The following is a 12,525-nucleotide window of genomic DNA, read 5'->3' on the forward strand; positions in this document are numbered from 1 at the left end:
TATTTTGTTGTTCTTACACCTACATGGAAATATGAGTCTGCTATACGCTTCATCAACCTGGCGCCTTCCCCAAATGTACTATCGGTGCTGTGGATCCCCCTGAGACTCTCATCTTACAGGTGTTTCAAAGGACATTGAAGATCTGGCTTTTGCCCAGACCAGTGTGATTGAAGCCCCTCTTTTCTTTGTTCCTATTTGGGTTTGTTATCTCTGCCATCTTTGCTCTTTTTTGTTTTGTGTTGTTTTCTTGTTTTTACATGTTTTTAACAATGTGTAAATTGCTCAGAGTCACTGAGAGTCAGGCAGCATATGTTGTTGTTAGCTGCGAAGTCCTGTCCGACCTATCGCGACCCTATGGACAGCGTTCCTCCAGGCCTTCCTGTCCTCTACCATCTTCTGGAGTCCATTTAAGCTCACGCCTACTGCTTCAGTGACTCCATCCAGCCACCTCATTCTCTGTCATCCCCTTCTTCTCTTGCCCTCAACCTTTCCCAGCATTAGGCTCTTCTCCAGTGAGTCCTTCCTTCTCATTAGGTGGCCAAAGTATTTGAGTTTCAGCTTCAGGATCTGGCCTTCTAAAGAGCAGTCAGGGTTGATCTCCTCTAGGACTGACCGGTTTGATCGCCTTGCAGTCCAAGGGACTCGCAGGAGTCTTCTCCAGCACCATAGTTCAAAGGCGGCATATAAATTATTACTTATTATGCTGTCTGTGATGTTAATGGTAATATATGGATGAAGAACATCGTAGCAATCATTGGTACATCTTGCATTCTTTTGCATCTCTGGCACCTCCAAAGACAATTAGTTCTTTGTATCAGTTATCTGTAACTGCATGCTCCTTGTAAGAAAGGACATGCATATGCACACATAGTGTGGTGGAAAAACTCACTTAAGAATTTATCCAACAATTAGAAGAGCACAGTCATTTTATTAAAACTACCAGATTATAGTAAGTCACTAATTTTCTGCTATCAAAAGTAGAGAATACCAAGAAGCTGGTTAACAGAGTTCTCATACAGAGGTTAAAGATGAACATATTAATTGTAGATGTTGTTTGCTTTATAATTCCTAAGGTGTACTGATGGAGGTGCATGAGAATGTGTGTCTGGAAGGAGAACACTTTGTAATAAAGAATACTTAGTCTTTGAAAAGTGCAAATGTCAATGTACTAATTAAATGGAAGAAATGTAAACATAGAAGAGAATATATGTAGCTCAGGGTTGAACTGTGGAGTCCTTTGTGCTCCCTGAGTTTAGTTGTTGCTTGTAGACATGTCATTATCCAAGTAGGTAATATCAATGCCATTGATAATGTTACCTAGTTGGGTAATGGAACACTATAAGCAAACAAACAGCCTCAAAAAAAGAGCAAGGACGCCACAAATAAAAATATACCCCTTATCAGTATCCTTGAGGATGATGCAACTGAGGGAGACATAAAGTTTTGAATCACAGACTACCCATTTATATTACAAACATTTGGAAGTCTAGGAGGGTATATGTCATGATGGTATAGTTTTGATACATATTGTAAATGAGGAAGATGATTTTGGCAATTAAGCTTGACAATTTCCCCCTCATTTCCAGTTGTTCAAATTAGAACATGAGGTATATTGTAATGACAAATTGCTATGTCCAAGCAGCCATAGCAAAAAGGAAATGGATATGGAGGTAAATAATCAATAGGGGAAGAAAGGAAAGGGTGTCAAAATGAAAAACATTTTCTCTGCCCAAAAGAGATAGAAAGGAAAATCTGGTAGGATTTCAGCCAGCTTCCAAAGTTATCAGCATTAACAATCTCATTTTCAAATGTTATGTGTATTAGCTGGGCCTTCTTATGAATGTCAAGATTAGATTCAACTTTACTATGTGTTTTTTTCTCCACATCCCACAGATAAGATTCACTAGCTTATACAGTATATGCCTCCTTGGGGTGCTCAGCAAATAGGCTAAGCAAATCAGTTGTCCATCCCTATGTGCCCTGTACCTTTCACTAACTTCGGTGGGGTTGAATAGCATCCATAGTGGTATAAAATACATTTTCTATTTCAGTGGAGATATTTGCCATCTCTACTGTGGTTTAGTAACCCCAAACTCCAGACCAGTACCCTTATTCTGAAATGAAAGGGAATTACCAGCTAGTTTTATGAGATATTTGCTGCACTGTTGGGAAATGATGTTGATATTGTGGGCTACTGATCTCATGGATGATAATGCAAGCAAGGATATATCCCTAGGCATAACGTTTTCCCAAATTGCCAGCATATGAAAGGCTGTGCTATCCCCCATCCAATAATGTCCTTTGACATTGAGGGAGGCATAGTGCTGGTGGGAACAACCTGGAAGAAGGATAAGGGTACTCATCTTTTAAGTGCAATCTGCTAAACTCTTATCAATTTGGGTCAGTTTTGCATGCCATGGCTAAAACCACTTAGCTTATGCTGTTGTCTTGCAGAATTGCCAAATGTCGATGATGGAGGCCCAGGCTCATTGTTATAATGAACAGAGGGGAGGAGGAAGAGCCACATCATTTTTTAAATTAAAGTTAACATAATGGAATGGAATGGAACAAAGTTCTATTTTGCTTTTACCATACCTATGTGCATATATACAGTATATTTATGTCTCTGCATGATTATTGTAATACTATTGTTTTCATGGCTTCTTATGTGGCATATTTTGACAGGAAGCCAGGAAGAAGTATGACAAGGAGACTGAGAAATACTGTGGAATATTAGAAAAGCACTTAAATCTGTCTTCTAAGAAGAAAGAATCTCAGCTTCAAGAGGTGAGATTGGGTGTTTTGTTTGCTTGCACTACTAAGCTATAGATTTACTTATTGCTGTTGTATGAAAGGCTTAAAATTGTATGTATGTTAAGAAGCAAGTTTATTTTGGAGCTCTTTAAATGCTCTCTAAAATTCCAGGTTAGAGTTTATAATACTTTTAATTAAATCAGCTGTCTACCCCCTTCAGATTTGGAAGTGTAAGGAAAATGCTGCGATCCTTTCTTCTGCAGTTCTGAAAATCCTTACCACTGCCTTTCTTAAGCTATTGTTACTTCAGTTGTTCCAGAAAAATGGCCTTGCAATGATTGCTTGATCATCCATCCATTCACCCATCCATCCACCCACCCATCCTTATGTCTGTCTGTCTGTCTGTCTGCCTGCCTACCTACCTGCCTGCCTGTCTGTCTATCTAATCTATCTGCCTGCCTGCCTGCCTGCCTGTCTAATCTATCTGCCTGCCTGCCTGTCTGTCTGTCTGTCTGTCTATCTAGTTGGCTGCCCATCTCACCAAAATACTTATACAGCTGCCTATCTCAAATACATGACCGTGTATCAGCCTTCCAGGGTAAACCAGATAGGAAACATGACTAGATGAGTTAATTCTACTTTATTGTAAATCTACATTAATAGAAATTTGCAAGTTTGAAGGTACAAACTTCCTGCTGCCATTTTCAACCATCTGATCAATTAGGGTGGGTCCTTCCTATGTTTTTTCCTCTGACCATTTCATCCATTAGGGGCTCCTCCCTCCCTTATCTGATAGGCGGCATCTCTTCCTTTTGTCCTCTGAGGTCATCCACACATTCCATTACCCTTTGGGAAGCTAACAATGAGTAAAAATAAATAAGGAACAACATTGCAAAATTATACATAATATGTACAGAAACTGAGATAAAACCAAACAACATAACCCTAAGCTCAAATACATATCCAAGGATCTAGGCTCAGTAATAGAACCAGGTCTTCAAAGCTTTATGGAAACCCAATAGGGCTGGACCAAATCTAATCTCTGGGCAAATAATGGTCCTGAGGGGGTGGGAATCAGAACAGGAAGGGTTCTCTTTCTGGATCCTGCCAGATCCTCCCATCTATGCTACCTAATAGATGGGATCTGGAGACACCTCTCCTGCTAGAGCTAAGACAAAGCTAAGAGGACAGATAAATACAATCGAGAAGAGAAATGATATCAGCCAATATTTTGTCATTTTGTCCTCTCTCAAGTCCAATGCATAGTAGTTGCTTTGTATTTATCATAGCTTGGAACCAGAGCCATTTCTTTCTGTATCTGTGTGGACCTTGACTTTTTCAGAATCTTTGTTTTTTTTTTGGTGCTGTATTAGGAGAGCAGGGCAGGTTGTTACGGGGGAAAGGTTCTTTTGAGCCCTTCTGATCTTCCCTGTCAATCTTGCTATAAAAACACCAATCTACATGCTACTCAAATTCTCCTGTATGTCTATTTGTGACCTTCAATTGGGCAAAATGGTGCGTCATAAGGCCACAGTATTTGAATCAATGTACCTCAAATGGGCTAACTTAAAGAATGTGTCCAAAATGGAGGATGGCACATTCACAAGCAAGAATTGAGAGATTTGAAGGAACTTGAGAAAGGAGCAGTACATAGCTCGTAAACAGCAACTCAGTCCAGGCTGCAAAAAATACAAGAAAAGAAGATTTATAAACCTTCAGAGAAACTCCATCTTAAGGAATTTACTAATCAGTGAAGGCTACAGATTCCTTATGCAGCTTCCAAGATTCTGTACTTTGTCCTTAATTCTTGCATTGATGATTTGTACTGAACCTGTGATCATGGATGGAGAAGGAATGCTGTAATTTTGCTGGCTGGGGAATTTTGTGAGTTGAAATCCACACATCTTAAATTTGAAGAAGTTGAGAAACACTGCTCTCTGACCATCAAGGTGACAATTTTACCCTCACAGCTTTTCTAACTCCCTGTAAAGCTGTGTAATAATTGAATACTGGTGCCATCTTGTGGTCTAATTTATATTAAAGTTTGCTATTTTTTTCTGTAAGAGATTTTGAGTGCTCCTCTTCTCTCCCCCCCATTTTTTTTCTTTTCACCTTTCATTTCAAACATAAATGGCTGCCTTTAGAGATGCAGAGTTCCTTCTCTGTTGGCTTTTACTACCTAAAATCTTAGCTACCTATGACTAAATCTTATCCATTAAATTAAAGAGGAGTAAATAACAATCAGCTCATAATATAATTGTGTGAAGTGCAGTTCTTTACAGCCCAACATTAGATTGCTGGTAGTGAACTGAAGTCCTATACAGATACCAAAGTTTTGGTCTAAACCTCTTTCTAAAGAAACATATTCTGTCTGTGGGCTACCTTTTGTTAGTCCCAGATGAATTTTAAAAACTCCTTTCAGCTTGTAGACATATTCTTGTATGTGAAGAACATAAATAAAGATCAGCCTGTTCCTGTTGTTTCTTAGAAGTCTTTTACGTAAGAACTTGTCCAGATAATTAGCTTTAGGTCCATAGTATTGCAACTCTCTTTCTCTGATTTTTTATTTCCCATATTTGTTATTTTGACCATTCCCATCTTTCTCAAGTAGTAAAAGGGTCCAAATGAATCAGATTACATTCCAATATGTGCCATATATTTGTGAGATACACACACACACACACACACACGTGTGTGTGTGTGTGTGTGTGTGTGTGTGTGTGTGTGTGTGTGTGTGTTAAAAAATTAAGAATAGGAAAGTAGCCACTTCTTTTTCAACCAGTAGTTCTCAAAATGTCTGTGCTCTGGAATTCCTGCTTATCATTTTATCTGAGATAAAAATAACTGCATTTTACTATGAAATATGTCTGCTTTGCAGAGGATTTGGGAGAGCATTCTATGCTGAATTCTTATCCAGTTTATTGCCTTCCAAAATGAACTCCCTGAATTCTATCGTGAGAAAAATCCTTGGATGGCTAATCAGGATTGTACCCCAGAACATTTGGAAGGTAGCAGAAAGTATGACTTGATATGTTTATCTGTCTATAGGGCTTCAGCTTGAACAGAGCCCAACAGCTATCATTATTCTTTAGATGGGAACTTGACAACCTATACCTGTGAGAAATCTTCAATTATCTTTGAAAAAAAATTTCAGATTCTTAGAATGCTACTCTATCCACTTAAGGAAGTTTGCCAGCTTCAGTTTGTACGTCATTAATTATTGGACAGGCAAGGCAATCTTTCTTAAGAGCTTGATGGAATATTTAGCCCTTTACTATATAGACTTTTACAATTAAATATATTTGGTTAGGAATCTTCTATACAAACAACAGCCTTTGTATAACCTTGATGTCAAATGCTCGCAGTTAATTACTTGCTTTATTTTCCTTTTAATCCGCATAACAACTGACAGGCAGATAACCAGGTGGACCTGGTCAGGCAGCGCTTTTATGAAGTTTCTCTTGAGTATGTCTTCAAAGTTCAAGAAGTTCAGGAGAGAAAGATGTTTGAGTTTGTGGAACCAGTAAGTAAATGTTTGTGATTTGTTCAAGCATTTCTTCTTCTCTGAAATAGAACATCAATAAATTATGTGACAGTGAATGCTTTAGAAATAAGGATAAAGTGGCTTTTCTCCCATCTCCATGAAATATGTGAGGAAACAATGCATAAATCAGGATAGCTGAGATTTGCATTTTCCTGAATTTTTCAGTTTCATGAGTTAAAAAATATATATGCAAAAGCATAAGAGTTGGATGAAAAAAAATCTCATACTCAGAATGAGATGCCAGTCCCCCTATATTTATTTAAAATATTGCTTACATTAACTGAAATATGCAAAGAAGATAAATTTATGCACATCTTTGTTTCAACCTGCAAAGCTAAAAAGGCCTATGTGAAACTTAATCTTAAAATATTTGCTCATCCCTAGAAATAAATTACCTTCAGTAAGTAGCATAGAAACAATTTCCAGGTGAACAGAATGGAAATAATTACATCCAAATATCACAAATATGAATATATACCATTGGTTCTAATTTCATTCTCAGTAAGGAAAAGTGGATACTGAAGTGGTTTAATCATCAACTACTGCTGCTGCCTTCATGCTGCTACAACATTTTAATTCCAGTATTCTAAGAACTAATACATCTTCCTAGTTGAAGAAATACAGTACCTCTAAAGAAAAGCAATTGAAGAGAATATTACTATAAGTTGTCCAAAGGTTATAGACTGTTGGGCCATGCAGTGCTTGTGATTAGACTCTAAAAAAGTGCTTCAGAGCAAGCTGGGATAGAAATATAACACCTGTCTGTATCTCTTTCAAGCAACTATGCCTGTTCCTGAAATTGTATAAAATCTGGGAGGAGATGTAGCTGTTAGGCATAGATAAATTTGTTCCTCTATTTCTGAAGCAGAATTGGACTTGAATCTGAAATGCCACGCACTTGTAGTAATTGTTAAGATTTGCTGCACACTCAGATGCTACGTCTGCTTGGGATGCGGTAGTATCTTATGTTCACTGATCTGTTAGCTATGAGAAGGAAATAATCATAATGCACATCAGTCATGGTTCTAGCCCAAGTTACCTAGATATTTACTCTGGTAAAATATATTTCTAACCATGAACTTTAGAAGAAGAGGAGTTGGAGAGAAAGGAGAATAAACTCCGGAAGGGGATATCAAAGCCAAAAGCAGGTTCAGAAAAGAGATTGATATATTTTTAAATCCCATTTATATCCCGCCCTTCTCTGAAGAATCAGGGCGGCTTACAATCTAACAAGCACAAATCAATGTGCTTAGCAATATTTATTTTATTTTATTTATTTACTGTATTTATTTTTATTACATTTATATCCCGCCCTTCTCCGAAGACTCAGGGCGGCTTACAAGCTTAGCAGTAGCCTTCATTCTATGTATATGCCTGCTTGTTAGGGCTTTCACACACACCCCTAGCGGCATTATTACAAAGTCAGCTTATTGCCCCCAACAATCTGGGTCCTCATTTTACCTACCTCGGAAGGATGGAAGGCTGAGTCAACCTTGAGCCTGGTGGGACTCGAACCTGCACTAATTGCAGGCAGCTGGTGTTACTTAAGGAGGCATTAGCCCACTGCTCCACCAAGGCTGAAAAGCTCCCATTTTACATGGTTCTGAATGTTTCAGACAAAGCCAGAAAAAAGGAAATTCTTTTTCATGAGCTATGTAAGGAACGCTACATTTCTGCAACTCTTTTTCAAGTGATGGAAATGTATTATTTCAATAGTCTTCACAAGAGGAATGAGACAGAATTACTCCCTGGCACTACTGTATTTGACTTCCTGGTCTTTGGTACAGCACAGTCTTCCTTTCTTCAATGCTCAGCCATTTCTGGCCAGCTTGGGTGGGTGGGAAGAATGACAGAAAAGAGATGCTACTCGGCTGATTGGTAATAACAGCAGGGAAAAAGATACTGAAGGGCTGCTGTTTAATCACAGACCTAGGTAGCCAGTTTGCATCTTCCTTGAATCCTGCCTTTCCCCCTCATGCTTAGTTGTACAAGTGTATAGGGAAGAAAGGCTGTTCTCAGTGCTCTCTGGTTGCTTTATCCATTACACTTTCTGCTGTAATGGTTGAGAAGCATTGGGGACCATTAATAAGACGTGTGCATATGTGTACAGGTTAAGGTGTTGACCTAGAAACTAGGAGACTTATAAGTTCTAGTCCTGCCTTGGTCATGAAAGCCGACATTAGGCCAGTCACTCTTTCTTAGCCAAACCCACCTTACAAGGTTGTTGTGGGGAAAATTGGAGGAGGGAGGAGTACAATGTATGTTGGCTCAGATTTATTCTCAGTTGGCGACCAAGAGTGGTATAGGTCCTTTGGAGATGCCCAGGGAGTAGACATGGTCACTATTTGATCCTATTGAACCTGAGGAAGTGGACAGGGTCCTTGGAACTATAGGTGCAGCCACCTGTGAATTAGATATTTATATATCAAACTTGCATGAGATCTTGCATGAGATGGCTTGTCTGGACCCTTTCTAGTCAGGTTTTAGGTTCAGACATGAGATACAAATGGCATTGGTTGCACTTTATGACCTCTGGTAGGAGTGGGATGAGGGGAACGTATTGGGAACTGCCTAGACTTAGTTGGAAGAGGGATTGGGAGTGCCCAGAGTTGGTTGTAAAATGGATGGCTATACAGGGAGTGCAGAATTATTAGGCAAGTTGTATTTTTGAGGATTAATTTTATTATTGAACAACAAGCATGTTCTCAATGAACCCAAAAAACTCATTAATATCAAAGCTGACTATTTTTGGAAGTAGTTTTTAGTTTGTTTTTAGTTATAGCTATTTTAGGGGGATATCTGTGTGTGCAGGTGACTATTACTGTGCATAATTATTAGGCAACTTAACAAAAAACAAATATATACCCATTTCAATTATTTATTTTTACCAGTGAAACCAATATAACATCTCAACATTCACAAATATACATTTCTGACATTCAAAAACATAACAAAAACAAATCAGTGACCAATATAGCCACCTTTCTTTGCAAGGACACTCAAAAGCCTGCCATCCATGGATTCTATTTATTTATTTATTTATTGATGGGATTTATATCCCGCCCTATCTCCTGAAGGACTCAGGGCGGCTCACAATAAAACATATAATAAGTACATAAATCAAGATAAAATGAAAATTGAGAACATCAGTGCAATAAAAAATTAGAGAATTTTAAAATGAATTAAAAATACTAAATATAAATTAATTAAAATGCCTGTCAGTCTAGGTCAGCTTGGTGGAACAGGTGTGTTTTGAGGCCGCGGCGAAAGGATTGGAGGTTTTGGGCTATCCGAAGCTCAGGGGGGAGCTGATTCCATAGGGTTGGTGCTCCCACAGAGAAGGCCCTCCCCCTGGGGGTCGCCAGCCGACATTGCCTAGCTGACGGTACCCTGAGGAGGCCTTCTCTGTGTGAGCGTACTGGACGATGGGAATTTGTTCCCGGCAGCAGATGGTCCTGCAAGTATCCCGGACCTAAGCCATGTAGGGCTTTAAAGGTAAGTACCAGCACCTTAAATCTCACCCGGAGGGCAACTGGTAGCCAATGCAGCTCACGCAGGAGGGGTGTAATATGGGAGTATCGGGAAGCTCCCATCACAACCCGTGCAGCTGCATTCTGCACCAGCTGAAGCCTCCGGGTGGTCTTCAAGGGCAGCCCCATGTAGAGAGCATTACAGTAATCAATACGGGAGGTAACGAGTGCGTGGGTGACTGTACGTAGGGCATCTCGGTCCAAAAATGGGTGCAATTGGTATATAAGACGAATCTGGGCAAATGCCCCCCTAGCCACGGTTCCAATGTGATCTTCAAAACTGAGTCATGAATCTAGGAGGACGCCCAGATTGCGTGCTTTATCAATGGGAGGTAACATCTCTCCTCCTATAGTCAGAGATGGAACCTCTTGGACTAAACGAGATGACGGTATGTACAGCCACTCAGTCTTGGCCGGGTTGAGTCGAAGCCTGTTTTCTCCCATCCAAATCTGTACCGCTTCCAGACAACGGGACATCACATCAAGGGCATCACTGGGTTGGTTCGGGGTGGAGATGAATAGCTGGGTATCATCAGCATATTGATGATATTTCACCCCGAAGCTACGGATGATCTCTCCCAGCGGCTTCATATAGATGTTGAACAGGAGGGGCGAGAGCACTGAACCCTGAGGCACTCCACAATTAAGAGGCCTAGGGCTTGACCTCTGCCCTCCTGCCAACACCGTCTGCGAACGGTCCGAGAGGTAGGAGGAGAACCAACGCAGAACGGTGCCTCCCACTCCCAGCCCCTCAAGACGACGCAGTAAGATACCATGGTCGATGGTATCAAAAGCCGCTGATAGATCTAATAGGACCAGGACAGAAGAATAACCTCTATCTCGGGCCCGCCAGAGATCATTCACCAGCGCGACCAATGCCGTCTCCGTGCTGTGCCCCGGTCTGAAACCCGATTGGTACGGATCTAGATATTCAGCTTCCTCCAGGTTCAAAGGGAGCTGTCGCGCCACCACACTCTCAACGACCTTCGCAAGGAAGCGAAGGTTGGAGACAGGACGGAAGTTGTTTAAAACAGCTGGGTCCAGTGCCGGTTTCTTGAGGAGGGGCCTTACCACGGCCTCTTTCAAGGCAGCAGGGAAGTACCCTTCACTCAGTGAGGCATTGATAACTGCTAGGAGCCAGCCTCGTGTAACCTCCCGAGAAGCATAGACTAGCCAGGAGGGACACGGGTCCAACAAACATGTGGCGGCACTTAGTTTCCCCATGATCTTGTCCACTTCATCCGGAGTCACAGGATCGAACTCTTCCCAGATGTACTTGGCCAACTTCATCGATTTCCTCTCGTTAGATACTGCCCAGTCAGAGTCCAGACCAGCCCGAATCTGAGCAATTTTGTCCACCAGATATTTACTAAATTCCTCAGCCCGTCCATGTAGGGGGTCCTCTCCCGTCTCTTGACTTAAAAGGGAGCGGACCACTCTAAATAGGGCGGCCGGGCGATTATCTGCGGACGCAATGAGGGTGGTGAAGTAGGCGCGCTTTGCCACCCTCATTGCCACAAGATAGGATCTAGAAAAGGATCTTAACTGTGTTCGGTCAGACTCAGACCGACTGGCTCTCCAAATGCTCTCTAGGCCCCTTCTCTGGCGCTTCATCTCCCGCAGGTCCTTGGAGAACCAAGGAGCGAGTCGGGACTTGCGCCGGGTCAGAGGCCGCAAAGGGACAACGCGGTCGAGCGCCTCCGAAGCAGCCTGTTGCCAGGCATTAACTAAGGACTCGACCGGGTTGTGGGAGAGGGAGGTGGGAATCGGTCCAAGCACCATCTGGAATTTATCTGGGTCCATCAGGCGCCTGGGGCGGAACCACCTGGTCGGTTCCGCTTCCTGACATCGGGGGGTGACGTGACGGAGGCCCAACCGCAGGAGGTAGTGGTCTGTCCATGAAAGTGGTCTGTCAGTGTTTTGATCTGTTCACCATCAACATTGCGTGCAGCAGCAACCACAGCCTCCCAGACACTGTTCAGAGAGGTGTACTGTTTTCCCTCCTTGTAAATCTCACATTTGATGATGGACCACAGGTTCTCAATGGGGTTCAGATCAGGTGAACAAGGAGGCCATGTCATTAGATTTCCTTCTTTTATACCCTTTCTTGCCAGCCACGCTGTGGAGTACTTGGACGCGTGTGATGGAGCATTGTCCTGCATGAAAATCATGTTTTTCTTGAAGGATGCAGACTTCTTCCTGTACCACTGCTTGAAGAAGGTGTCTTCCAGAAACTGGCAGTAGGACTGGGAGTTGAGCTTGACTCCATCCTCAACCCGAAAAGGCCCCACAAGCTCATCTTTGATGATTCCAGCCCAAACCAGTACTCCACCTCCACCTTGCTGGCGTCTGAGTCGGACTGGAGCTCTCTGCCCTTTACCAATCCAGCCACGGGCCCATCCATCTGGCCCATCAAGACTCACTCTCATTTCATCAGTCCATAAAACCTTAGAAAAATCAGTCTTGAGATATTTCTTGGCCCAGTCTTGACGTTTCAGCTTGTGTGTCTTGTTCAGTGGTGGTCGTCTCTCAGCCTTTCTTACCTTGGCCATGTCTCTGAGTATTGCACACCTTGTGCTTTTGGGCACTCCAGTGATGTTGCAGCTCTGAAATATGGCCAAACTGGTGGCAAGTGGCATCTTGGCAGCTGCACGCTTGACTTTTCTCAGTTCATGGGCAGTTATTTTGCGCCTTGGT

The 12,525-nt window shown here is 41.8% G+C and overlaps 1 protein-coding gene across 4 annotated transcripts in view; it reads left to right on the top strand.

Moving 5' to 3' along the window:
- ARHGAP26 (Rho GTPase activating protein 26) overlaps nucleotides 1–12,525 on the top strand; it is a 295,272-nt gene that overhangs the window by 104,871 nt on the left and 177,876 nt on the right. For all 4 annotated transcript variants that reach the window (XM_083353575.1, XM_083353577.1, XM_083353576.1 and 1 more), the window contains 2 exons: nucleotides 2,686–2,787; nucleotides 6,167–6,277. In XM_083353575.1, the coding sequence (XP_083209701.1) occupies nucleotides 2,686–2,787; nucleotides 6,167–6,277 (213 nt within the window). The remainder of the gene's footprint in view (nucleotides 1–2,685; nucleotides 2,788–6,166; nucleotides 6,278–12,525) is intronic.

This window comes from Vipera ursinii, assembly GCF_947247035.1.
Source record: "Vipera ursinii genome assembly, chromosome: 2".
Lineage (NCBI taxonomy): Eukaryota > Metazoa > Chordata > Lepidosauria > Squamata > Viperidae > Vipera > Vipera ursinii.